This window comes from Taeniopygia guttata, chromosome 34 (assembly GCF_048771995.1).
Source record: "Taeniopygia guttata chromosome 34, bTaeGut7.mat, whole genome shotgun sequence".
Lineage (NCBI taxonomy): Eukaryota > Metazoa > Chordata > Aves > Passeriformes > Estrildidae > Taeniopygia > Taeniopygia guttata.
Genome location: NC_133059.1, coordinates 2,579,038 through 2,606,279, shown reverse-complemented (window position 1 = coordinate 2,606,279; position 27,242 = coordinate 2,579,038). Strand labels below are relative to the sequence as shown.

Here is a 27,242-nt window from a genome sequence, read left to right as displayed (position 1 = left end):
CCGCCCTCTGAACCAACCAATCACTGCGGGTCTCCCCTCAGCAACTCTCTCTTCCCGCCCTCCAAACCAACCAATCACTGCGTGCCTCCCCTCAGCACCCTCCTCTTCCCGCCGTCCAAACCAACCAATCACTGCACGTCTCCCCATAGCAACTCTCTCTTCCCGCCCTCCAAACCAACCAATCACTGCGTGCCTCCCCTCAGCACCCTCCTCTTCCCGCCCTCCTCGCCAACCAATCAGCGCGGGTCCCTTGAAGTGGCTCCTTTTCCACCGGCCGGTGCCGCCCCTGATTCAGGATGGACCCCAGTGAGTCCCAAAAAACCCAAAAATCAGCTCAAAATCACCCCAAAAACCAAAAAACCTCAAATCCCCCCCCAAACCCCAAAATCCCCCCCAAAAAACGTCGAAGTCCACCAAAATGCCCCCAATGCTCCCCTCAGCACCCTCCTTTTCCCGCCCTTTGAGCCAACCAATCAGCGCACGTCTCCCTGCTGCACCCTCCTCTTCCCGCCACCTGAACCAACCAATCACCGCGTGTCTCCCCTCAGCAGCCTCCTGTTCCCGCCCTCGGAACCAACCAATCACCACGTCTCTCCCCTCAGCACCCTCCTCTTCCTGCCATACGAACCAACCAATCACCGCGCACCTTCCCTCAGCACCCTAGTCTTCCCGCGCACGGAGCCAACCAATCATTGCGTGCCTCCCCTCAGCACCCTCCTCTTCCCGCCCTCGGAATCAACCAATCACTGTGTGTCTCCCCTCAGCAACTCTCTCTTCCCGCCCTGAGAACCAACCAATCACTGCATGTCTCCCCTCAGCAACTCTCTCTTTCCGCCCTCCGAACCAACCAATCACTGCGTGCCTCCCCTCAGCACCCTCCTCTTCCCGCCCTCCGAACCAACCAATCACTGTGTGTCTCCCCTCAGCAACTCTCTCTTCCCACCATATGATCCAACCAATCACCGCGTGCCTCACCTCAGCACCCTCCTCTTCCCGCCCTCCGAACCAACCAATCACCGCATGTCTCCCCTCAGCAGCCTCCTGTTCCCGCTCTTGGAACCAACCAATCACCGCGTGTCTCCCCTCAGCAGCCTCCTGTTCCCGCCCTCGGAATCAACCAATCACTGTGTGTCTCCCCTCAGCACCTTTCTGTTCCCGCCCTCCAAATCAACCAATCACCGCGTGTCTCCCCTCAGCACCCTCCTCTTCCCGCCTTTCGAACTAACCAATCACTGCGTGTCTCCCCTCAGCAGCTCTCTCTTCCCGCCCTGAGAACCAACCAATCACTGCGTGTCTCCCCTCAGCACCTTTCTGTTCCCGCCCTCCGAATCAACCAATCACTGCGTGTCTCCCCTCAGCACCCTCCTCTTCCCGCCATACGAACCAACCAATCACTGCGCACCTTCCCTCAGCACCCTCCTCTTCCCGCGCACGGAGCCAACCAATCATTGCGTGCCTCCCCTCAGCACCCTCCTCTTCCCGCCCTTCGAACTAACCAATCACTGTGTGTCTCCCCTCAGCAACTCTCTCTTCCCGCCCTCCGAACCAACCAATCACCGGGTGTCTCTCCTCAGCAGCCTCCTGTTCCCGCCCTCCGAACCAACCAATCACTGTGTGTCTCCCCTCAGCAACTCTCACTTCCCGCCATATGATCCAACCAATCACTGCGTGCCTCCCCTCAGCACCCTCCTGTTCCCGCCCTCCGAACCAACCAATCACCGCGTGTCTCCCCTCAGCAGCCTCCTGTTCCCGCCCTCGGAACCAACCAATCACCGCGTGTCTCCCCTCAGCAGCCTCCTGTTCCCGCCCTCGGAATCAACCAATCACTGTGTGTCTCCCCTCAGCACCCGCCTCTTCCCGCCCTCTGAACCAACCAATGACCGCCTGCCTCCTCTCCCACCCTCCTCTTCCCGCCCTCTCAACCAACCAATCAGTGCGCGTCTCCCCTCAGCAACTCTCTCTTCCCGCCCTCTGAACCAGCCAATCACCGCGTGTCTGCCCTCAGCACCCTTCTGTTCCCGCCCTCTGAGTCAACCAATCACCACGCTTCTCCCCTCAGCACCTTTCAGTTCCCGCCCTCCGAACCAACCAATCAGCGCGCGCCTCCCCTCAGAACCTTCCTCTTCCCGCCCTCCGAACCAACCAATCACCGCGCGTCTCCTCTCAGCGCCCTCCTCTTCCCGCCCACTTAACCAACCAATCAGCGTGTCCCCTCAGCGCCCTCCTCTTCCCGCCCTCTTAACCAACCAATCATCGCGCGTCTCCCCTCAGCAACTCCCTCTTTCTGCCCTCCGAACCAACCAATCAGTGCGCTCTACACCAAACCAGCCAATCACCGCGCGCCTCCCCTCAGCAACTCCCGCCTCCCCCGCTCTGCTCCAGCCAATCGTAGGCGCCCCCTGAGGCCGGGGCCGGGCATGGAGCGGTCGCCTCCTCCCCCGCCTCCGCCGCCGCCGCCGCCGCCGCTCCCCGGGACCTCCGGGAGCCCCTCAGGGACCCCCGGGAGCCTCCCCGGGAGCGGCCCCGGGCTCGAGCGGGTCCTGCGGGAGGCGCTGCAGAGAGCGGCGGAGGCGCTGGGAGAGGACGGAGGGATCCGGGAGCTGCTGAGGCGGCGGCGGGACAGGTGGGAAAGGGGCGGGGGGGTCTGAGGGGAGGGGTCGTGAGGGGATTTGGGGAGGGGTCGTGAGGGGGTTTTGGGGAGGGGTCGTGAGGGGGTTTTGGGGAGGGGTCTTGGGGAGATTTGAGAGGGATTTTGGGGTGTTTGGGGTATTTTGGACGGGGTTTGGGGGGTCTTTGGGGGGTTTTAGGGAAGGGACCTGTTGGGATTTGGGGAGGGGTCTGGGGGGGTTTTTTAGGGGGTCTTGGGGGATTTGGGGAGGGGTCGTGAGGGGGTTTTGGGGAGGGGTCTTGGGGAGATTTGAGAGGGATTTTGGGGTGTTTGGGGTATTTTGGAGGGGGTTTGGGGGGTCTTTGGGGGGTTTTAGGGAGGGGACCTGGGGGGATTTGGGGAGGGGTCTGGGGGGGTTTTTTAGGGGGTCTTGGGGGGATTTGGGGAGGGGTCCTGAGGGGGTTTTGGGGAAGGGTCTGGAAGAGTTTTGGTGTGGATTTGGGTTGATTTGGGGAGGGGTCCTGGGGAATTTTGGGGAGGGGTCCTGGGGGATTTTGGGGAGGGGTCCTGGGGGATTTTGGAGGGTCCTTGGGAAGGGGTTTAGGGGGGATTTTGGGAGGGGTTTGGGGGTTCCTTGAGGGGGCTTTGTGGGGGGGTCCTGAGGGGAATTTGGGGAGGGGTCCTGAAGGGGTCTGAGGGGATTTGAGGAGGGGTCTGGCGGGGTTTTTTTGGGGGGATTTGGGGAAGATCTGAGGGGACCCTGAGGGGGTTTTGGGGAGGGGTCTTGGGCTGGAATTTGGGAAAGGGTCCCGAAAAGGTCTGGGGGGTATTTGGGGAGGGGTCCTGGGGGGATTTGGGGTGGGGTCCTTGGGGGGGTTTTGGAGGGTCCTTGGGAATGAATTTGGGGAGGGGTCCTCGAGGGATTTGAAGGGGATTTTGGGAAGGGATTTGGGGGGGATTTGGGGAGGGGTCCTGGGGGATTTTGAGGAGGGGGTCTTGGGGAGGCTTGGGGGGGGTTTTGGGGGGAATCTGGGGGATTTTGGGGAGGGGTCCTGGAGGGGAGATGGGAATTTTGGAGGAGATTTGGGGAGGGGTCCTGAAAGGATTTGGGGAGTCTTGGGAGGGTCCCGAGTGGGATTTTGGGGGGGAATTTGGGGAGGGGTCCCGGGCTGGGTTTTGGGATGGGTTCCCCATTTTTGGGGGGTCTCACGTGGTGCCCCCTCCCCAAAAAGCCTCGTGGGTCCCTGGAAGTGGCTCCTGTTCCACCGCCCGGTGCCGCCCCTGATCCAGGATGGACCCCAGTGAGTCCCAAAAAACCCAAAAATCAGCTCAAAATCACCCCAAAAACCCAAAAAACCCCAAATCCCCCCCAAAACCCCAAAATCCACCCCAAAAAAAACCCAAAGTCCACCAAAATCCCCCCAAAAAAACCATAAAATCCCCCCCCAAACATCCCAAAATCTCCCAAAACCCTAAAATCCCCCCAAAACACCGAAATCTCCCAAAATCCGCCTGAAATCCCCAAAATCCCCACAAAACCATCAAAACTCCCCCCAAAAAAAACCCAAATCACCCCAAAAGCCCAAAAAGCCCCCAAGCCCCACCAAAACCCCCCAAAAATTACCCAAACCCCCCAAGACCCCCCCAAAATCCCCCAAATCCCCCAAAATACCCAAAATCCCCCCAAACCCCCCAAATTCCCCCAAAATTTCCCCAAAATCTCTCCACAAGCCCCCCAAACCCCAATAAACCCCCCCAAAATCACCCCAGAAACCCCAAATCCCTTAAACCCAGCAAATCCCCTCAAAACCCCCAAAACACCAAAATCCTTTTCCAAATCTGCCCCAAATCACCTCAAAATTCCCCCAAAATCTCCCCAAATCCCTTCAAAATTCCCCTAAAATCTCCCCAAATCCCCCCAAACCCCCCCAAAAATCATAAAATCCCCCCAAATCCAAGAAATCCCCCCAAATATTGCCCAAAATCCCCCCAAACCCAACAAAACCCCTCAAATATCACCTAATATCCCCCCAAATCCCCCCAAATCTGCCCCTAAACCCCCCTAAAAATGCTCAAAATCGCCCAAAAATCCTCCCCAAATCCCCCCAAAATTCCCCAAGAATCTCCACACCCTCCCAAAACCCAAAAAATTCTCCCAAAATCACCCCAAAAACCCCAAATCCCTCAAACCCACCAAATCCCCTCAAAAGCCCCAAAACACCAAAATCTTCTCCAAATCTGCCCCAAATCCCCTCAAAATTCCCCCAAAATCTCCCCAAATCCCTTCAAAATTCCCCCAAAATCTCCCCAAATCCCCCCAACCCCCCCCCAAAAATCCCAAAATCCCCCCAAACCCAAGAAATCCCCCCAAATATTGCCCAAAATCCCCCCAAACACAACAAAACCCCTCAAATATTGCCTAATATCCCCCCAAATCCCCCCAAATCTGCCCCTAAACCCCCAAACCCCTAAAAATGCTCAAAATCGCCCAAAAATCCTCCCCAAATCCCCCCAAAATTCCCCAAGAATCTCTCCACACCCTCCCAAAACCCAATAAATCCTCCCAAAATCACCCCAGAAACCCCAAATCCCTCAAACCCAGCAAATACCCTCAAAACCCCCTAAACACCAAAATCCTCTCCAAATCTGCCCCAAATCCCCTCAAAATTCCCCCAAAATCTCCACAAATCCCTTCAAAATTCCCCCAAAATCTCCCCAAATCCCCCTAAACCCCCCCAAAAATCCCAAAATCCCCCCAAATCCAAGAAATCCCCCCAAATATTGCCCAAAATCCCCCCAAATCCAACAAAACCCCTCAAATATTGCCTAATATCCCCCCAAATCCCCCCAAATCTGCCCCTAAACCCCCAAACTCCCCCAAAACCCCCTAAAAATGCCCGAAAATCCCTTCAAAATCGCCCAAAAATCCTCCCCAAATCCCCCCAAAATTCCCCAAGAATCTCTCCACACCCTCCCAAAACCCAATAAATCCCCCCAAAATCACCCCAGAAACCCCAAATCCCTCAAACCCAGCAAATCCCCTCAAAACCCCCAAAACACCAAAATCCTTTTCCAAATCTGCCCCAAATCCCCTCAAAATTCCACCAAAACTCCCCAAATCCCTTCAAAATTCCCCCAAAATCTCCCCTAAACCCCCCCAAAAATCCCAAAATCCCCCCAAATCCAAGAAATCCCCCCAAATATTGCCCAAAATCCCCCCAAACCCAACAAAACCCCTCAAATATCCCCTAATATCCCCCCAAATCCCCCCAAATCTGCCCCTAAACCCCCAAACCCCCCTAAAAATGCTCAAAATCGCCCAAAAATCCTCCCCAAATCCACCCAAAATTTTCCAAGAATCTCTCCACACCCTCCCAAAACCCAATAAATCCTCCCAAAATCACCCCAGAACCCCCAAATCCCTCAAACCCAGCAAATCCCCTCAAAACCCCCAAACCACCAAAATCCTCTCCAAATCTGCCTCAAATCCCGTCAAAATTCCCCCAAAATCTCCCCAAATCCCCCCAAACCCCCCCAAAAATCCCAAAATCCCCCCAAACCCAAGAAATCCCCCCAAATATTGCCCAAAATCCCCCCAAATCCAACAAAACCCCTCAAATATCCCCTAATATCCCCCCAAATCCCCCCAAATCTGCCCCTAAACCTCCAAACCCCCCTAAAAATGCTCAAAATCGCCCCAAAATCCTCCCCAAATCCCCCCAAAATTCCCCAAGAATCTCTCCACACCCTCCCAAAACCCAATAAACCCCCCCAAAATCACCCCAAAAACCCCAAATCCCTCAAACCCAGCAAATCCCCTCAAAACCCCCAAAACACCAAAATCCTCTCCAAATCTGCCCCAAATCCCCTCAAAATTCCCCCAAAATCTCCCCAACCCCCCCCAAAAATCCCAAAATCCCCCCAAACCCAACAAATCCCCCCAAATATTGCCCAAAATCCCCCCAAACCCAACAAAACCCCTCAAATATCCCCTAATATCCCCCCCAAATCCCCCCAAATCTGCCCCTAAACCCCCAAACCCCCCAAAAAAATGCTCAAAATCGCCCAAAAATCCTCTCCAAATCCCCCCAAAATTCCCCAAGAATCTCTCCACACCCTCCCAAAACCCAATAAATCACCCCAAAATCACCCCAGAAACCCCAAACCCAGCAAATCCCCTCAAAACCCCCAAAGCACCAAAATCCTCTCCAAATCTGCCCCAAATCCCCTCAAAATTCCCCCAAAATCTCCCCAAATCCCCCCAAAACCAACAAATCCCCCCAACCCCCCCCAAAAATCCCAAAATCCCCCCAAATCCAAGAAATCCCCCCAAATATTACCCAAAATCCCCCCAAACCCAACAAAACCCCTCAAATATCCCCTAATATCCCCCAAATCCCCCCAAATCTGCTCCTAAACCCCCCAACCCCCCCAAAAATGCCCAAAATCGCCCAAAAATCCTCCCCAAATCCACCCAAAATTCCCCAAGAATCTCTCCACACCCTCCCAAAACCCAATAAATCCTCCCAAAATCACCCCAGAAACCCCAAATCCCTCAAACCCACCAAATCCCCTCAAAATCCCCAAAACACCAAAATCCTCTCCAAATCTGCCCCAAATCCCCTCAAAATTCCCCCAAAATCTCCCCAAATCCCCCCAAAACCAACAAATCCCCCCAAACCCCCCCCAAAAATCCCAAAATCCCCCCAAATCCAAGAAATCCCCCCAAATATTGCCCAAAATCCCCCCAAACCCAACAAAACCCCTCAAATATTGCCTAATATCCCCCCAAATCCCCCCAAATCTGCCCCTAAACTCCCAAACCCCCCTAAAAATGCTCAAAATTGCCCAAAAATCCTCCCCAAATCCCCCCAAAATTCCCCAAGAATCTCTCCACACCCTCCCAAAACCCAATAAATCCTCCCAAAATCACCCCAGAAACCCCAAATCCCTCAAACCCAGCAAATCCCCTCAAAACCCCCAAAACACCAAAATCCTCTCCAAATCTGCCCCAAATCCCCTCAAAATTCCCCCAAAATCTCCCCAAATCCCCCCAACCCCCCCAAAAATCACAAAATCCCCCCAAACCCAAGAAATCCTCCCAAATATTGCCCAAAATCCCCCCAAACCCAACAAAACCCCTCAAATATTGCCTAATATCCCCCCAAATCCCCCCAAATCTGCCCCTAAACCCCCAACCCCCCCCAAAAATGCCCAAAAATTCCCGAAAATCCCTTCAAAATCGCCCAAAAATCCACCCAAAATTCTTCAAGAATCTCTCCACACCCTCCCAAAACCCAATAAATCCCCCCAAAATCACCCCAAAATCCCCCTCAAATCTGCCCCTAAACCCCCCGGACATCCCCAAAACCCCCCAAAAAATGCCCCAAATTTCCCCAAAATCCCCCAAAAATCCCCAAAATCCCCCCAAAATCCCTCTCCAGGTGCGGGTTGGTGGCCCTGGCCATGGTGGGGGCAGTGCTGGCGCCCACCCGGCCCCAATTGAGTCTGGGGGCTCTGCTGGAGACAGCGCGGGCCAGGGGCTACACCCGCCAGGGGGAGATGTTCTCAGGTGGGATTTGGGGGAAATTTGGGGGATTTTGGGGATTTTTGGGGGATTTTGGGGAAATTTGGGAGAAATTTGGGGGGATTTGGGGGAAGTTTTGGGGGGATTTTAGGGGGTCCTGAGGGGATTTGGGGGGGGTTTGGGGGATTTTTCTGGGGGTTTGAGGGGATTTTGGGGCGATTTGAGGAGATTTTGGGGGATTTTGGGTGAATTTTGGGAGGATTTTGTGGATTTTAGGCCATTTTAGGGGGGAGTTTTGGAGGGATTTGGGGGGATTTAGGGGGGATTTGGGTCTGGGGGCTCTGCTGGAGACAGCGCGGGCCAGGGGCTACACCCGCCAGGGGGAGATGTTCTCAGGTGGGATTTGGGGATTTTTGGGCGATTTGGGCGATTTTGGGGGATTTTGGGGTGATTTTGAGGGATTTTGGGGGCATTTTGTGGGGATTTTTGGGAGGATCTGGGAGGGTTTTGGGGGGATTTTAGGGGGGTCCTGAGGGGATTTGGGGGGTGTTTGGGGGATTTTTCTGGGGGTTTGAGGGGATTTTGGGGTGATTTGAAGAGATTTTGGGGGGTTTTGGGTGAATTTTGGGAGGATTTTTGGGATTTTAGGGCATTTTAGGGGGGGAGTTTTGGAGGGATTTTGGGGAAATTTGGGGGGATTTTGAGGGGATTTGGGGAAATTTTGGGAGGGATTTTGGGGGGTCCTTGGGGGATTTGGTGGATTTTAGGGGATTTTGGAGGGTCCTGAGGCAATTTGAGGGAATTTTGGGGGGATTTGGGGAGGATTTTGGGGGATTTTTGGAGGAGTTTTGGGGGGATTTGGTGAGTTTTGGGGGATTTTGGGGATTTTTGGGGGGATTTGGGGGATTTTTGGGGGATTTTGGGGATTTGTGGGGTTTTGGTGGGGTTTGAGGGGTTTGGGGTGATTTTAGGGTGGTTTTGGGGGAATTTTTTAGGATGTTTTTGGGATGGTTTTGGGATGATTATGTGGACATTTTTGGGATGTTTTTGGGGTGATTTGGGGACATTTTTGGGATGATTTTGGGGACATTTTTGGGATTATTTGGGGACATTTTTGGGATGATTTTGGGGACATTTTTGGGGTGATTTTGGGATGATTTTGGGATTATTTGGGGACATTTTTGGGGTGATTTGGGGACATTTTTGGGATGATTTTGGGATGATTTTGGGATTATCTGGGGACATTTTTGGGATTATCTGGGGACATTTTTGGGGTGATTATGGGGACATTTTTGGGGTGATTTTGGGATGGTTTTGGGATGATTTTGGGGACATTTTTGGGATTACTTGGGGACATTTTTGGGTTGATTTTGGGATTATCTGGGGACATTTTTGGGATGATTTTGGGGTATTTTTTGGGATGTTTTCAGGCTGTTTTGGGATTATTTCAGGCTGGTTTTGGGATGATTTTGGGATTATTTGGGGACATTTTTTGGGATTATCTGAGGACATTTTTGGGGTGATTTTGGGGACATTTTTGGGATGATTTTGGGATTATCTGAGGACATTTTTGGGGTGATTTTGGGGACATTTTTGGGGTGATTTTGGGATTATCTGGGGACATTTTTGGGATTATTTGGGGATATTTTTGGGATTATTTTGGGATTATTTGGGGACATTTTTGGGGTGATTTTGGGATGGTTTTGGGATTATCTGAGGACATTTTTGGGGTGATTATGGGGACATTTTAGGGACATTTTTGGGGTGATTTTGGGGTATTTTTTGGGATGTTTTCAGGCTGTTTTGGGGATTATTTCAGGCTGGTTTTGGGATGATTTTGGGATTATTTGAGGACATTTTTGGGGTGATTTTGGGGACATTTTTGGGATGATTTTGGGTTTATTTGGGGACATTTTTGGGGTGATTTTGGGGACATTTTTGGGATGATTTTGGGGTATTTTTTGGGATGTTTTCAGGCTGTTTTTGGGATTATTTCAGGCCGGTTTTGGGATTATTTTGGGATTATCTGGGGACATTTTTGGGGTGATTTTGGGGACATTTTTGGGGTGATTTTGGGATGGTTTTGGGATTATCTGGGGACATTTTTGGGATTATCTGAGGACATTTTTGGGGTGATTTGGGGGTGATTTTGGGATGGTTTTGGGATTATCTGAGGACATTTTTGGGATGGTTTTGGGGACATTTTTGGGGTGATTTTGGGGTGATTTTGGGATTATCTGAGGACATTTTTGGGATTATCTGAGGACATTTTTAGGATTATCTGAGGACATTTTTGGGGTGATTTGGGGACATTTTTGGGATGATTTTGGGATTATCTGGGTACATTTTTGGGGTGATTTTGGGGACATTTTTGGGGTGATTTTGGGATGATTTTGGGGACATTTTGGGGTGATTTTGGGGTATTTTTTGGGATGTTTTCAGGCTGGTTTGGGGATTATTTTGGGATTACTTGGGGACATTTTTAGGATGATTTTGGGGTGATTTGGGGGTGATTTGGGGTGCTCTGTGTTGCAGCTGCCCAGCTGGCCGCGCTGGCCCAGGAGCTGCTGCCGTGTCGGGCTGAGCTGCTCCAGGGGGGACTCGGGGGGCACAACCGGGCCCGGATCCTGCGGCACCTCCTCAGGGGCCACCTCCTGCTCGTCCCGTATCCTTTTGGGGTCAGGTTTGGGGTTTTTGGGGTCATTTCTGGGGTTTTGGGGCAGCCCCTGCTCGTCCCCTATCCTTTTGGGGTCATTTCTGGGGTTTTGGGGTCAATGTTTGGGGTTTGGGGCAGCCCCTGCTCGTCCCGTATCCTTTTGGGGTTTTTGGGGTCATTTCTGGGGTTTTGGGGTCAATGTTTGGGGTTTTGGGGCAGCCCCTGCTCGTCCCGTATCCCTTTTGGGGTTTTTGGGGTCATTTCTGGGGTTTTGGGGTCTGGTTTGGGGTTTGGGGTCTGGATTTGGGGTCGGGGTTTGGGGTTTGGGGCAGCCCCTGCTCGTCCCGTATCCCTTTTGGGGTTTTTGGGGTCATTTCTGGGGTTTTGGGGTCTGGATTTGGGGTTGAGGTCTGGTTTGGGGTCAGGGTTTGGGTTTGGGGCAGCCCCTGCTCGTCCCGTGTCCCTTTTGGGGTCATTTCTGGGGTTTTGGGGTCACCTCTGGGGTTTGGGGTCTGGATTTGGGGTCAGAGTTTGGGTTTTGGGGCAGCTCCTGCTCGTCCCGTATCCCTTTTGGGGTTTTTGGGGGTCAGGTTTGGGGTTTGGGGTCAGGTTTGGGATTTGGGGCAGCCCCTGCTCGTCCCATATCCCTTTTGGGGTTTTTGGGGTCATTTCTGGGGTTTTGGGGTCACCTCTGGGGTTTGGGGCAGCCCCTGCTCGTCCCGTATCCTTTTGGGGTCAGGTTTGGGGTTTTTGGGGTCATTTCTGGGGTTTGGGGCAGCCCCTGCTCGTCCCGTGTCCCTTTTGAGGTTTTTGGGGTCTGGTTTGGTGTTTTGGGGTCTGGTTTGGGGTTTGGGGTCTGGTTTGGGATCAGGGTTTGGGGTTTGGGGCAGCCCCTGCTCGTCCCGTATCCCTTTTTGGGGTTTTTGGGGTCATTTCCGGGGTTTTGGGGTCACCTCTGGGGTTTGGGGTCAGGTTTGGGGTTTGGGGTCAGGGTTTGGGGTTTGGGGCAGCCCCTGCTTGTCCCGTATCCCTTTTGGGGTTTTTGGGGTCATTTCTGGGGTTTGGGGTCTGGTTTGGGGTTTGGGGTCAGGGTTTGGGGTTTGGGGCAGCCTCTGCTCGTCCCGTATCCTTTTGGGGTTTTTGGGGTCAGGTTTGGGGTTTTTGGGTCACCTCTGGGGTTTGGGGCAGCCCCTGCTCGTCCCGTATCCCTTTTGGGGTCATTTCTGGGGTTTTGGGGTCATTTCTGGGGTTTGGGGCAGCCCCTGCTCGTCCCGTATCCGTTTTGGGGTTTTTGGGGTCATTTCTGGGGTTTTGGGGTCACCTCTGGGGTTTTGGGGTCACCTCTGGGGTTTGGGGCAGCCCCTGCTCGTCCCGTATCCCTTTTGGGGTTTTTGGGGTCATTTCTGGGGTTTTGGGGTCACCTCTGGGGTTTAGGATCTGGTTTGGGGTCACCTCTGGGGTTTTGGGGTCACCTCTGGGTTTGGGGTCAGGGTTTGGGTTTTGGGGCAGCCCCTGTTTGTCCCGTGTCCCTTTTGGGGTTTTTGGGGTCATTTCTGGGGTTTTGGGGTCAGGTTTGGGGTTTTGGGGTCACCTCTGGGGTTTGGGGTCTGGATTTGGGGTCAGGGTTTGGGTTTGGGGCAGCCCCTGCTCATCCCGTATACCTTTTGGGGTTTTTGGGGTCAGGTTTGGGTTTTTTGGGGTCAGGTTTGGGGTTTGGGGTCTGGATTTGGGGTCAGGGTTTGGGGTTTGGGGTCAGGGTTTGGGGTTTGGGGCAGCCCCTGCTCGTCCCGTATCCCTTTTGGGGTTTTTGGGGTCACCTTTGGGGTTTTGGGGTCTGGTTTGGGGTTTGGGGTCAGGTTTGGGGTCTGGGGTCTGGATTTGGGGTCAGGGTTTGGGTTTGGGGCAGCCCCTGCTCGTCCCATATCCCTTTTGGGGTTTTTGGGGTCATTTCTGGGGTTTTGGGGTCACCTCTGGGGTTTGGGGTCTGGATTTGGGGTCTGGGGTCTGGATTTGGGGTCAGGGTTTGGGGTTTGGGGCATCCCCTGCTCGTCCCGTATCCCTTTTGGGGTCAGGTTTGGGGTTTTGGGGTCACCTCTGGGGTTTGGGGCAGCCCCTGCTCGTCCCGTATCCCTTTTGGGGTTTTTGGGGTCATTTCTGGGGTTTTGGGGTCTGGGTTTGGGTTTGGGGCAGCCCCTGCTCGTCCCGTATCCTTTTGGGGTCATTTCTGGGGTTTTTGGGGTCATTTCTGGGGTTTGGGGCAGCCCCTGCTCGTCCCGTGTCCCTTTTGGGGTTTTTGGGGTCATTTCTGGGGTTTGGGGCAGCCCCTGCTCGTCCCGTATCCACTTTTGGGGTTTTTTTTGGGTCATTTCTGGGGTTTTTGGGGTCACCTCTGGGGTTTGGGGTCTGGATTTGGGGTCAGGGTTTGGGGTTTGGGGCATCCCCTGCTCGTCCCGTATCCCTTTTGGGGTTTTTGGGGTCAGGTTTGGGGTTTTGGGGTCACCTCTGGGTTTGGGGTTTGGGGTCAGGTTTGGGGTTTTGGGGTCTGATTTGGGGTTTTGGGGTCAGGTTTGGGGTTTTGGGGTCAGGTTTGGGGTTTGGGGTCTGATTTGGGGTCAGGGTTTGGGGTTTGGGGCAGCCCCTGCTCGTCCCGTATCCCTTTGGGGTCATTTCTGGGGTTTTTGGGGTCATTTCTGGGGTTTTGGGGTCACCTCTGGGGTTTGGGACAGCCCCTGCTCGTCCCGTATCCTTTTGGGGTCATTTCTGGGGTTTGGGGCAGCCCCTGCTCGTCCCATATCCCCTTTGGGGTCAGGTTTGGGGTTTTTGGGGTCTGGTTTGGGTTTGGGGCAGCCCCTGCTCGTCCCGTATCCCTTTTGGGGTCAGGTTTGGGGTTTTGGGGTCACCTTTGGGGTTTGGGGCAGCCCCTGCTCGTCCCATATCCCTTTTTGGGGTTTTTGGGGTCACCTCTGGGGTTTTGGGGTCTGGTTTGGGGTTTGGGGTCTGGTTTGGGGTCTGGTTTGGGTTTGGGGCAGCCCCTGCTCGTCCCGTATCCCTTTTGGGGTTTTTGGGGTCATTTCTGGGGTTTTGGGGCAGCCCCTGCTCGTCCCGTGTCCTTTTGGGGTCATTTCTGGGGTTTTTGGGTCACCTCTGGGGTTTGGGGCAGCCCCTGCTCGTCCCGTATCCCTTTTGGGGTCATTTCTGGGGTTTTTGGGGTCATTTCTGGGGTTTGGGGTCTGGATTTGGGGTCAGTGTTTGGGGTTTGGGGCAGCCTCTGCTCATCCCGTATCCCTTTTGGGGTTTTTGGGGTCATTTCTGGGGTTTTGGGGTCTGGTTTGGGGTTTAGGGTCTGGATTTGGGGTCAGGCTTTGGGATTTGGGGTCAGGGTTTGGGTTTTGGGGTCAGGTTTGGGTTTTGGGGTCAGGTTTGGGTTTTGGGGTCAGGTTTGGGATTTGGGGTTTGGGGTTTGGGGTTTGGGGTTTTGGGTTTGGGGTTTGGGTTTGGGATTTGGGATTTGGGATTTGGGGTTTGGGTTTGGGATTTGGGATTTGGGATTGGGGTTTGGGGTTTGGGGTTTGGGGTTTGGGGTTTGGGGTTTGGGGTTTGGGGTTTGGGATTTGGGATTTGGGGTTTGGGGTTTGGGGTTTGGGGTTTGGGATTTGGGGTTTGGGGTTTGGGATTTGGGATTTGGGGGATTTGGGGTTTGGGGTTTGGGGTTTGGGGTTTGGGGTTTGGGGTTTGGGATTGGGGTTTGGGGTTTGGGGTTTGGGGTTTGGGGTTTGGGGTTTGGCATTTGGGTTTGGGGTCAGGTTTGGGATTTGGGGTTTGGGGTTTGGGGTTTGGGGTTTGGGGTTTGGGGTTTGGGGTTTGGGGTTTGGGGTTTGGGGTTTGGGGTTTGGGATTTGGGGTTTGGGGTTTGGGGTTTGGGGTTTTGGGTTTGGGATTGGGGTTTGGGGTTTGGGGTTTGGGGTTTGGGGTTTGGGGTTTGGGATTTGGGATTTGGGGTTTGGGGTTTGGGGTTTGGGGTTTGGGATTTGGGGTTTGGGGTTTGGGATTTGGGATTTGGGGGATTTGGGGTTTGGGATTTGGGGTTTGGGGTTTGGGGTTTGGGGTTTTGGGTTTGGGGTTTGGGGTTTGGGGTTTGGGGTTTGGGGTCAGATTTGGGGTCAGGGTTTGGGGTTTGGGGTCAGGTTTGGGATTTTGGGGTCAGGGATTATTTTTTGGGGTCTGTGATTGTTTTTTTGTGTTCCCTTTGTTGTTTTTGGGGTCTCCCTTTTGTTTTTTTGGGTCTGGGATTGTTTTTTTGGGTTCCCTTTGATGTTTTGGGGTCTCCCTTTAGTTTTTTGGGTCTGGAACTGATTTTTGGGGTCCTTTTTGGGGTTTTTGGGCTCTGTTGGGGTTCCTTGACCCCTCAGCTACGACGGGGACAGCAACCACGCCCCGTGCTGCCGGCGGGGCCACCGCGCCCACTGGGCCCTGCTGAGCGGTGAGGGGGTCCCCAAAACCCCAAATCCCCCCAAAAATCCCCCCAAAAACCCCCCAAAACCCCCTGAGCTCCTCAAACCCCCCTGAGCCCCAAACAGCCCCAAAATCCCCACAAAAAAACCCCAAATTCCCCCTGAGGTCACCGCGCCCACTGGGCCCTGCTGAGCGGTGAGGGGGTCCCCAAAACCCCAAATCCCCCCCAAAAATACCCCCAAAAACCCCCCAAAAATCCCTGAGCCCCCCAAACCCCCCTGAGCCCCAAAATCCCCACAAAATCCCCACAAAATCCCCACAAAAAAAACCAAAATCCCGCCAAAATCCCCCTCAAAACCCCCACAAAAACCCCACAAAATTCTCCCAAAAAACCCCCAAAAACCCCTGAGCCCCCCAAACCCCCCTGAGCCACAAAACAGCCTCAAAATCCCCAAAATAAAACCCCAAATTCCCCCAGAGGTCACCGCGCCCACTGGGCCCTGCTGAGCGGTGAGGGGGTCCCCAAAACCCCAAATCCCCCCCAAAAATCCCCCTAAATCCACCCAAAACCCCTGAGCCCCAAACAGCCCCAAAATCCCCACAAAAAACACCCCAAAATCCCACCAAAAAAACCCTAAAACCCTTTAGCCCCCCAAACCCCCCTGAGCCCCAAACAGCCCCAAAATCCCCACAAAAAAACCCAAAATCCCCCCTCAAAACCTCCCAAATCCCCCACAAAAGCCCACAAAAATTCTCCCAAAAAATCTCCAAAAACCCCTGAGCCCCCCAAACCCCCCTGAGCCCCAAACAGCCCCAAAATCCCCACAAAAAAAAACAAATTTCTCACCAAAAAACCCCAAAAGCCTCTGAGCCCCCCAAACCCCCCTGAGCCCCAAACAGCCCCAAAATCCCCACAAAAAAAACCCAAAATCCCGCCAAATCCCCCTCAAAACCCCCACAAAAACCCCAAAAAATTCTCCCAAAAACCCCCGAGACCCCCAAACCCCCCTGAGCCCCAAACAGCCCCAAAATGAAACCCCAAAATCCCCCCTCAAAACTCCCCAAATCCCCCTCAAAACCCCGCAAAAAATTCTCCCAAAAAACCTCCAAATACCCCTGAGCCCCCCAAACCCCTCTGAGCCCCAAACAGGCCCAAAATCTCCCCAAAATAAAACCCCAAAATCCCCCCTCAAAACTCCCCAAATCCCCCACAAAAGCCCCCAAAAAAGGCCCCCCAAAAACCCCCAAAAATCCCTGAGCCCCAAACAGCCCCAAAATCCCCCGGAAAGACCCCAAATTCCCCCCAAAAAAACCCTAAAACCCCTGAGCCCCCCAAACCCCCCTGAGCCCCAAACAGCCCCAAAATCCCCACAAAAAAAAAAACCAAAATCCCTCCAAAATCCCCCCTCAAAACTCCCCAAAACCCCCTCAAAAGCCCCCCAAAAGCTCCCCAAAAAACCCCCCAAAAATCCCTGAGCCCCAAACAGCCCCAAAATCCCCACAAAATCCCCACAAAAAAACCCCAAAATCCCGCCAAAATCCCCCCTCAAAACCCCCCAAAAATCCCCCTAAAACCCCTGAGCCCCCCAAACCCCCCTGAGCCCCAAAATCCCCACAAAAAACCCCACAAAAAAACCCCAAATTCCCCCTGAGGCCACCGCGCCCACTGGGCCCTGCTGAGCGGTGAGGGGGTCCCCAAAACCCCAAATCCCCCCAAAAATCCCCCCAAAAACCCCCCAAAAACCCCTGAGCTCCTCAAACCCCCCTGAGCCCCAAAATCCCCACAAAATCCCCCCAAAAAACCCCACAAAAAAAACCCCAAATTCCCCCTGAGGTCACCGCGCCCACTGGGCTCTGCTGAGCGGTGAGGGGGTCCCCAAAACCCCAAATCCCCCCAAAAACCCCCCAAAAAATCCCCAAAAACCCCTGAGCCCCAAACAGCCCCAAAATCCCCACAAAATCCCTACAAAAAAACCCAAAATCCTGCCAAAATCCCCCTCAAAATCCCCCAAAAAATCCTCCTAAATCCCCCTAAAACCCCCGAGCCCCAAACAGCCCCAAAATCCCCTCAAATCCCCCCACAAAAAAAACCCGAAAATCCCCCCTCAAAAACCCCCAAATCCCCCTCAAAAGCTCCCCAAAAAATTCTCCCAAAAACCCCCCAAAAACCCCTGAGCCCCCCAAACCCCCCTGAGCCCCAAAATCCCCACAAAATCCCCACAAAAAAACCCCAAATTCCCCCTGAGGTCACCGCGCCCACTGGGCCCTGCTGAGCGGTGAGGGGGTCCCCAAAACCCCAAATCCCCCCCAAAAATCCCCCTAAATCCACCCAAAACCCCTGAGCCCCAAACAGCCCCAAAATCCCCACAAAAAACACCCCAAAATCCCACCAAAAAAACCCTAAAACCCTTTAGCCCCCCAAACCCCCCTGAGCCCCAAACAGCCCCAAAATCCCCACAAAAAAACCCAAAATCCCCCCTCAAAACCTCCCAAATCCCCCACAAAAGCCCACAAAAATTCTCCCAAAAAATCTCCAAAAACCCCTGAGCCCCCCAAACCCCCCTGAGCCCCAAACAGCCCCAAAATCCCCACAAAAAAAAACCCAAAATTCTGCCAAAATCCCCCCTCAAAACCCCCCAAATCCCCCACAAAAACCCCTTCAAAAGCCCCCCAAAAAATCCCCCTAAATCCCCCTAAAACCCCCGAGCCCCAAAATCCCCACAAAATCCCCACAAAAAACCCAAAAATTCCGCCAAAATCCCCCCAAAAACCCCCCAAATCCCCCTCAAAAGCCCCCCAAAAATTCCCCCAAAAATCCCTGAGCTCCCCAAACCCCCCTGAGCCCCAAACAGCCCCAAAATCCCCACAAAAAAAACCCAAATTCCCCCCAAAAAAACCCTAAAACCCCTGAGTCCCCCAAACCCCCCTGAGCCCCAAAATCCCCACAAAATCCCCACAAAAAAAACCCCAAATTCCCCCTGAGGTCACCGCGCCCACTGGGCCCTGCTGAGCGGTGAGGGGGTCCCCAAAACCCCAAATCCCCCCCAAAAATCCCCCCAAAAACCCCCCAAAAACCCCTGAGCTCCTCAAAACCTCCCTGAGCCCCAAACAGCCACAAAAATCACCACAAAAAACCCCAAATTCCCCCCAAAAAAATCCTAAAACCCCTTAGCCCCCCAAAACCCCCTGAGCCCCAAACAGCCCCAAAATAAAACCCCAAAATCCCCCCTCAAAACCCCCCAAATCCCCCACAAAAGCCCCCAAAAAATTCCCCCAAAAACCCCCCAAAAATCCCTGAGCCCCCCAAACCCCCCTGAGCCCCAAAATCCCCACAAAAAAACCCACAAAAAAAACCCAAATTCCCCCTGAGGCCACCGCGCCCACTGGGCCCTGCTGAGCGGTGAGGGGGTCCCCAAAACCCCAAATCCCCCCCAAAAATACCCCCAAAAACCACCCAAAAATCCCTGAGCTCCTCAAACCCCCCTGAGCCCCAAAATCCCCACAAAAAAAACCCACAAAAAAACCCCAAATTCCCCCTGAGGTCACCGCGCCCACTGGGCCCTGCTGAGCGGTGAGGGGGTCCCCAAAACCCCAAATCCCCCCCAAAAATCCCCCCAAAAACCCCCCAAAAACCTCTGAGTCCCCCAAACCCCCCTGAGCCACAAACAGCCCCAAAATCCCCACAAAAAAACCCAAAATCCCGCCAAAATCCCCCCTCAAAACCCCCCAAATTCCCCTCAAAACCCCCCAAAAATTCTCTCTAAAATCCCCCAAAAATTCCTGAGCCCCCCAAACCCCCCTGAGCCCCAAACAGCCCCACAAAATCCCCACAAAAAATACCCAAAATCCCGCCAAAAAACCCCAAAAACCCCTGAGCCCCCCAAACCCCCCTGAGCCCCAAACAGCCCCAAAATCCCCACAAAAAACCCCAAAATTCCCCCAGAGGTCACCGCGCCCACTGGGCTCTGCTGAGCGGTGAGGGGGTCCCCAAAACCCCAAATCCCCCCAAAAATCCCCCCAAAAAATCCCCAAAAACCCCTGAGCCCCAAACAGCCCCAAAATCCCCACAAAAAAACCCACAAAAAAACCCAAAATCCCGCCAAAATCCCCCTCAAAACCCCCACAAAAGCCCCAAAAAATTCTCCCAAAAACCCCCCAAAAATCCCTGAGCCCCCCAAACCCCCTGAGCCCCAAACAGCCCCAAAATCCCCACAAAAAAACCCACAAAAAAACCCCAAATTCCCCCTGAGGTCACCGCGCCCACTGGGCCCTGCTGAGCGGTGAGGGGGTCCCCAAAACCCCAAATCCCCCCAAAAAATACCCCTAAAAAAAACCCAAAAACCCCTGAGCTCCTCAAACCTCCCTGAGCCCCAAAATCCCCACAAAAAAACCCAAAATCCCCCCTCAAAACCCCCCAAATCCCCCTCAAAACCCTGCAAAAAATTCTCCCAAAAAACCTCCAAAAATCCCTGAGCCCCAAACAGCCCCAAAATCCCCACAAAAACCCCCTAAAAAACCCCAAAATCCCACCAAAATCCCCCCTCAAAACTCCCCAAATCTCCCTCAAAAGCCCCCAAAAAAATTCCCCCAAAAAATCCCCAAAAACCTCTGAGCCCCCCAAACCCCCCTGAGCCCCAAACAGCCCCAAAATCCCCACAAAAAACCCAAAATCCCCCCTCAAAACCCCCCAAATCCCCCTCAAAAGCCCCCCAAAAAATTCTCCCAAATCCCCCTAAAACCCCCGAGCCCCCTGAGCCCCAAAATCCCCACAAAAAAACCCCAAATTTCTCACCAAAAAACCCCAAAAGCCTCTGAGCCCCCCAAACCCCCCTGAGCCCCAAACAGCCCCAAAATCCCCACAAAAAAACCCCAAAATCCCGCCAAAATCCCCCCTCAAAACCCCCCAAATCCCCCTCAAAAGATCCCCAAAAAATTCCCCCAAAAATCTCTCAAAAACCCCATAGCCCCCCAAACCCCCCTGAGCCCCAAACAGCCACAAAATCCCCACAAAATCCCCACAAAAAAACGCCAAAATCCTCCCAAAATCCCCCCTCAAAACCCCCCAAAGCCCCCACAAAACCCCCCAAAAAATACCCCCAAAAACCCCCTAAAAACCCCTGAGCTCCTCAAACCCCCCTGAGCCCCAAAATCCCCACAAAAACCCCACAAAAAAACCCCAAATTCCCCCTGAGGCCACCGCGCCCACTGGGCCCTGCTGAGCGGTGAGGGGGTCCCCAAAACCCCAAATCCCCCCAAAAATCCCCCCAAAAACCCCCCAAAAATCCCTGAGCCCCCCAAACCCCCCTGAGCCCAAAACAGCCCCAAAATCCCCACAAAATCCCCACAAAAAAAACCCCAAAATTCCCCCAGAGGTCACCGCGCCCACTGGGCCCTGCTGAGCGGTGAGGGGGTCCCCAAAACCCCAAATCCCCCCAAAAAATCCCCCCAAAAAAATCCCCAAAAACCTCTGAGCCCCCCAAACCCCCCTGAGCCCCAAAATCCCCACAAAATCCCCACAAAAAAACCCCAAAATCCCCCCTCAAAATGCCCCAAATCCCCCTCAAACCCCCCCCAAAAATTCTCCCAAAAAACCTCCAAAAATCCCTGAGCCCCAAACAGCCCCAAAATCCCCCCAAAAATTTCCCTGACTCCTCCCGAAATCCCCCCAAATCCCCCCAAAATTCCCCAAAAATCCTCCAAAATTGTCAAAAATTTCCCTGACTCCTCCCCAAAATCCCCCCAAAATTTCCCCAAAATCCCCCCCAAATCCCCCCAAAATCCCCCAAATCCCCCCCAAATCCCCCTGAAATCCCCCCAAATCGCCCCAAAATTCCCCAAAAATCCCCCAAAATTCTCAAAAATTTCCCTGACTCCTCCCCAAAAATCCCCCAAAATTTCCCAAAAATCCCCCAAAATTCCCCCCAAAAATTTTCCCCAAATCCCCCCAAAATTTCCCCAAATCCCCCAATATTCCCCCCAATATTCCCCCCAAAATCCCCCAAAAATCCCCTCAAATCCCCCAAAATTTCCCCAAATTCCCCAAATCCCCCCAAAATCCCCCAAAATTTCCTCCCAAAATCCCCCCAAAATTCCCAATTTGGGGGTCTCTGAACCCCCTCCCCAATCGGGGGGTCTCTCTCTGAGCCCCCTCCCCAATCTCTGAAGCCCCCTCCCCAATTTAAGGGGGTCTCTGAGCCCCCTCCCCAGTTGGGGGTCCATTCCTGAAGCCCCCTCCCCAATTTGGGGTCCCTCCTGAAGCCCCTCCCCAATCTCTGAAGCCCCCTCCCCAATTTGGGGGTCTCTGAACCCCCTCCCCAATTGGGGGGGTCCCTCCTGAACCCCCTCCCCAATTGGGGGTCTCTGAGCCCCCTCCCCAATTGGGGGGGTCCCTCCTGAAGCCCCCTCCCCAATTGGGGGTCTCTCTCTGAGCCCCCTCCCCAATTTAAGGGTCTCTGAGCCCCCTCCCCAATTGGGGGTCCCTCTCTGAGCCCCCTCCCCAATCTCTGAACCCCCTCCTCAATTGGGGGGTCCCTCCTGAATCCCCCTCCCCAATAAGGGGTCTCTGAGCCCCCTCCCCAATTGGGGGTCTCTGAAGCCCCTCCTCAATTGGGGGGTCCCTCTCTGAAGCCCCCTCCCCAATTGGGGCTCTCTCTCTGAGCCCCCTCCCCAATTGGGGGGACCCCTCTGAACCCCCTCCCCAATTGGGGGTCTCTGAGCCCCCTCCCCAATTGGGGGTCCCTCCTGAAGCCCCCGCCCCAATTGGGGGTCTCTGAGCCTCCTCAATTGGGGGGTCCCCTCCTGAATCCCCCTCCCCAATTGAGGGTCCTTCCCTGAAGACCCCTCCCCAATTGGGGGTCTCTGAGCCCCCTCCCCAATTTGGGGTCTCTGAACCCCCTCCCCAATTTAGGGTCCCTCTCTGAGCCCCCTCCCCAATCTCTGAAGCCCCCTCCCCAATTGGGGGGTCTCTCCCTGAACCCCCTCCCCAATTGGGGGGTCCCTCCTGAAGCCCCCTCCCCAATCGGGGGGTCCCTCCTGAAGCCCCCTCCCCAATTGGGGGTCCCTCCTGAAGACCCCTCCCCAATTGGGGGTCCCTCCCTGAACCCCCTCCCCAATTGGGGGGGTCTCTCTCTGAACCCACTCCCCAATCTCTGAACCCCCTCCCCAATTGGGGGGTCTCTCCTGAAGCCCCCTCCCCAATTGGGGGGTCTCTCTGAGCCCCCTCCCCAATTGAGGTTCTCTGAGCCCCCTCCCCAATTAGGGGTCCCTGCTGAAGCCCCCTCCCGAATTGGGGGTCTCTGAGCCCCCTCCCCAATTGGGGGTCTCTGAACCCCCTCCCCAATTGGGGGTCTCTCTCTGAACCCCCTCCCCAATTGGGAGTCCCTCCTGAAGCCCCCTCCCCAATTGAGGGTCTCTCTCTGAGCCCCCTCCCCAATTGGGGGTCCCTCCCTGAGTCCCCTCCCCCATCTCTGAAGCCCCCTCCCCAATTGGGGGTCTCTGAGCCCCCTCCCCACTTGGGGGTCCCTCCTGAAGCCCCTCCCCAATTGGGGGGGTCCCTCTCTGAACCCCCTCCCCAATTGGTGGGGTCTCTCCCTGAGCCCCCTCCCCAATCTCTGAAGCCCCCTCCCCAATTGGGGGTCTCTGAGCCCCCTCCCCAATTTAAGGGGGTTGCTGAAGCCCCTCCCCAAATCTCAAGGTCCCTGAGCCCCCTCCCCAATTGGGGGGTCTGTCTCTGAGCCCCATCCCCCAATTGGGGGTCTCTGAGCCCCCTCCCTATTTGAGGGGTCCATCCCTGAGCCCCCTCCCCAATTTAAGGGGGTCGCTGAAGCCCCTCCCCAATTGGGGGGTCCCTCCTGAAGCCCCTCCCCAATTGGGGGTCTCTCTCTGAGCCCCCTCCCCAATCTCTAAAGCCCCCTCCCCAATTGGGGGGGTCCCTCTCTGAGCCCCCTCCCCAATCTCTAAAGCCCCCTCCCCAATTGGGGGGGGTCCATTACTGAACCCCCTCCCCAATTGGGGGTCTCTGAGCCCCCTCCCCAATTGGGGGTCTCTGAGCCCCCTCCCCAATTTAAGGGTCTCTGAACCCCCTCCCCAATCTCTGAAGCCCCTCCCCAATTGGGGGGTCCCTGCTGAAGCCCCCTCCCCACTTGGGGTCCCTCTCTGAGCCCCCTCCCCAATTTAAGGGGGTCGCTGAAGCCCCTCCCCCATTCCCACGGTCCCTGAGCCCCCTCCCCAATTGGGGGTCCCTCCCTGAGCCCCCTCCCCAATCTCTGAACCCCCTCCCCAATCGGGGGTCCCTCCCTGAAGACCCCTCCCCAATTGGGGGTCTCTGAGCCCCCTCCCCAATTGGGGGTCCATCTCTGAGCCCCCTCCCCAATCTCTGAAGCCCCCTCCCCAATTGGGGGGGTCCATTACTGAACCCCCTCCCCAATTGAGGGTCCCTCCTGAAGCCCCCTCCCCAATTTGGGGTCTCTCTCTGAAGCCCCCTCCCCAATTGAGGGTCCCTCCTGAAGCCCCTCCCCAATCTCTGAAGCCCCCTCCCCAATCTGAACCCCCTCCCCAATTGGGGGTCTCTGAGCCCCCTCCCCAATTTAAGGGGGTCGCTGAAGCCCCTCCCCAATTCTCAAGGTCTCTGAGCCCCCTCCCCAATTGGGGGGTCCCCGCTGAAGCCCCCTCCCCATTTCAGGGCTGCTGCTGGCCGTGCCCCCCCAGACCCCGCTGGACCCCCGGTTCCAGAGGGACCCCCACGTCCCCAACGTCTTCCACGCCCGCGGATTTGGGTCTGGGGGCTTCCAGCCTGGGGAGGGGGCTCAGGGCCAGGCAGAGCTCGGAGTTTTGGGGTTCTTATTTGAGGAGGGGGCTCAGTTTGGGGAGGGGGCTCAGTGCCAGGAGGGGCTGTGGGATTTGGGGTCTGGGGACTCCCAAATTGGGTCTGGGGGTTCCCAAATTGGGTCTGGGGGTTCCCAAATTGGGTCTGGGGGTTCCCAATTTGAGTCTGGGGGTTCCCAAATTGGGTCTGGGGGCTCCCAAATTGGGTCTGGGGGTTCCCAAATTGGGTCTGGGGGTTCCCAAATTGGGTCTGGGGGCTCCCAAATTGAGTCTGGGGGTTCCCAAATTGAGTCTGGGGGCTCCCAAATTGGGTCTGGGGGTTCCCAAATTGGGTCTGGGGGTTCCCAAATTGGGTCTGGGGACTCCCAAATTGGGTCTGGGGGCTCCCAAATTGGGTCTGGGGGTTCCCAAATTGGGTCTGGGGGCTCCCAAATTGGGTCTGGGGGTTCCCAAATTGGGTCTGGGGGCTCCCAAATTGAGTCTGGGGGTTCCCAAATTGAGTCTGGGGGTTCCCAAATTGGGTCTGGGGGCTCTCAAATTGGGTCTGGGGACTCCCAAATTGAGTCTGGGGACTCCCAAATTGGGTCTGGGGGCTCCCAAATTGGGTCTGGGGGTTCCCAAATTGGGTCTAGGGGTTCCCAAATTGAGTCTGGGGGCTCCCAAATTGGGTCTGGGGTCTCCCAAATTGGGTCTGGGGGCTCCCAAATTGAGTCTGGGGGTTCCCAAATTGAGTCTGGGGACTCCCAAATTGAGTCTGGGGGTTCCCAAATTGGGTCTGGGGGTTCCCAAATTGGGTCTGGGGGTTTCCAGTTTGGGTCTGGGATCTCGAACGGGCTCAGTGATCCCAAATTGGGTCTGGGGTCAGAATTTGAGTCTGGGGGCTCCCATTTTGGGTCTGGGGGCTCCCAATTTGGGGAGGGGTCTCAGGCCAAGGTGGGCTCCCAATTTGAGTCAGGGGTCCCGGAGGAAAAATTGGGTCTGGGGTCCCAAATTGAGTCGAGGGTCTCAGAGCCAGAATTGGGTCTGGGGTCCCGAATTGAGTCGGGGGTCCTGGGTCCGGAATTGGGTCTGGGGTCCCGAATTGAGTCGGGGGTCCCGGATCAGGAATTGGGTCTGGGGTCCCGAATTGAGTCGGGGGTCCTGGATCAGGAATTGGGTCTGGGGTCCCAAAGTGAGTCAGGGGTCACAGAGCCAGAATTGAGTCTGGGGTCCCGAATTGAGTCTGGGGTCTCAGAGGAAAAATTGGGTCTGGGGTCCCGAATTGAGTCGGGGGTCTCCGATCAGAAATTGGGTCTGGGGTCTCCCCGGGGCCGGGAATTGGGTCTGGGGTCTGGGGTTTCAGATCCGGAATTGGGTCTGGGGTCCCGTTGTTGCCCTGAATTGGGTCTGGGGTCCCCCGAATTGGGTCTGGGGTCCCCGGAATTGGGTCTGGGGTCCCGAATTGAGTCGGGGGTCTCAGAGCTGGAATTGGGTCTGGGGTCTCCCTCGGACCGGGAATTGGGTCTGGGGTCTCCCTCGTGCCCGGAATTGGGTCTGGGGTCCCGAATTGAGTCTGGGGTTTCAGATCCGGAATTGGGTCTGGGGTCCCCCTCGTGCCCGGAATTGGGTCTGGGGTCTCCCTCGGAGGCGGAATTGGGTCTGGGGTCCCCCTCGGGTTTGGAATTGGGTCTGGGGTCCCGAATTGAGTCTGGGGTCTCAGAGCCGGAATTGGGTCTGGGGTCCCCCTCGTGCCCGGAATTGGGTCTGGGGTCTCCCTCAGACCCGGAATTGGGTCTGGGGTCTCCCTCGTGCCCTGAATTGGGTCTGGGGTCCCCGGAATTGGGTCTGGGGTCCCGTTGTTGCCCTGAATTGGGTCTGGGGTCCCCGGAATTGGGTCTGGGGTCCTCCTCGGACCCGAAATTGGGTCTGGGGTCGGGGGTCTCCGATCAGAAATTGGGTCTGGGGTCTCCCTCGGACCCGGAATTGGGTCTGGGGTCCCCGTCGGACCCTAAATTGGGTCTGGGGTCTCCGGAATTGGGTCTGGGGTCTCCGGAATTGGGTCTGGGGTGCCCTGAATTGGGTCTGGGGTCTCCCTCGTGCCCGGAATTGGGTCTGGGGTCCCCGGAATTGGGTCTGGGGTCCAGAATTGAGTCGGGGTTCCCGTGCCCGGAATTGGGTCTGGGGTCCCGTTGTCCTGAATTGGGTCTGGGGTCCCCGGAATTGGGTCTGGGGTCCCGTTGTTGCCCGGAATTGGGTCTGGGGTCCCCGGAATTGGGTCTGGGGTCCCCCTCAGAGCCGGAATTGGGTCTGGGGGTCCCGGAATTGGGTCTGGGGTCCCGAATTGAGTCGGGGGTCTCAGAGCCGGAACTGGGTCTGGGGTCCCCAGAATTGGGTCTGGGGTCGGCGGAATTGGGTCTGGGGTTCCCGGAATTGGGTCTGGGGTGCCCGGAATTGGGTCTGGGGTCTCCCTCAGACCCTGAATTGGGTCTGGGGTCCCGGGAATTGGGTCTGGGGTCTCCGGAATTGGGTCTGGGGTGCCCTGAATTGGGTCTGGGGTCCCGGGAATTGGGTCTGGGGTCTCTGCACGTTGTGGCTCTGCAGGGCCGCAGCCCCCGGCCGCAGCTGTGGCCGCTGCGCGCGCTCGCGGTCAGCAACGCGCAGCTGCGGGAGCTGAGCCCGCGCCGCTGCCCCGCCCACTTCCTGCTGCCCCCTGGCGGCCTCAGCGCGGGACTGCGCGGCCGCGCCGTGCTCCTGCACCCCCTCAGCAAATAAACGGCCTTTCTGAGGGGATTTTGGTTTTTTTGGTGGTTTTTGGGGGGATTTTGAGGGATTTTTGGGTATTTTGGGGGGATTTTTGGGGTTTTTGGGGGGGATTTTGGGGAGGTCTTGCAGTGTTTAGCGGAGGATTTGGGGCAGTTTCACGGAGGATTTTGGGGGGATTTTTGGGAGGTTTTTGAGGGGATTTTCGGGGTTTGGGGGAGGGCTTTGAGGATATTTGAGGGGGTTTTGGGAGATTTGAGGGGATTTTGGGAGAATTTGAGATTTTGGGGCGGATTTTTGGGGGTCTCTTGGAGGAGTTTTGCAGAGGTTTTAGAGGGAATTGGCGAGGTTCTGAGGGAACTTTGGGGTGGTCTTGGGGGGGGTTTTGGGGTGATTTTGAGGAGGTTATGGGGGACTTTGTCTGGGTTTTGTGGGAT

At 55.5% G+C, this 27,242-nt stretch overlaps 2 protein-coding genes across 2 annotated transcripts in view; one reads left to right on the top strand and one right to left on the bottom strand.

Annotated features, from left to right (window-relative positions):
* Positions 1-27,242, bottom strand: part of LOC121468955 (uncharacterized) — a 2,238,800-nt gene that overhangs the window by 106,311 nt on the left and 2,105,247 nt on the right. The gene's annotated exons all lie outside the window — the stretch shown is intronic.
* On the top strand, positions 203-26,817 carry ACTMAP (actin maturation protease). The gene is made up of 8 exons (XM_072920880.1): positions 203-306; positions 2,272-2,623; positions 3,841-3,909; positions 8,053-8,180; positions 10,671-10,800; positions 15,201-15,271; positions 23,924-25,983; positions 26,647-26,817. Exons 1-8 carry the CDS (start codon positions 297-299, stop codon positions 26,815-26,817), a joined length of 2,991 nt encoding a protein of 996 aa, XP_072776981.1. The 5' UTR covers positions 203-296.

Excerpts from the sequence above, each read along its gene's own strand:
- ACTMAP (XM_072920880.1), top strand. Across the intron at positions 3,910-8,052 it reads CTGATCCAGGATGGACCCCA|GTGCGGGTTGGTGGCCCTGG; the intron begins GTGAGTCCCAAA and ends ATCCCTCTCCAG. Across the intron at positions 10,801-15,200 it reads GGCCACCTCCTGCTCGTCCC|CTACGACGGGGACAGCAACC; the intron begins GTATCCTTTTGG and ends TTGACCCCTCAG.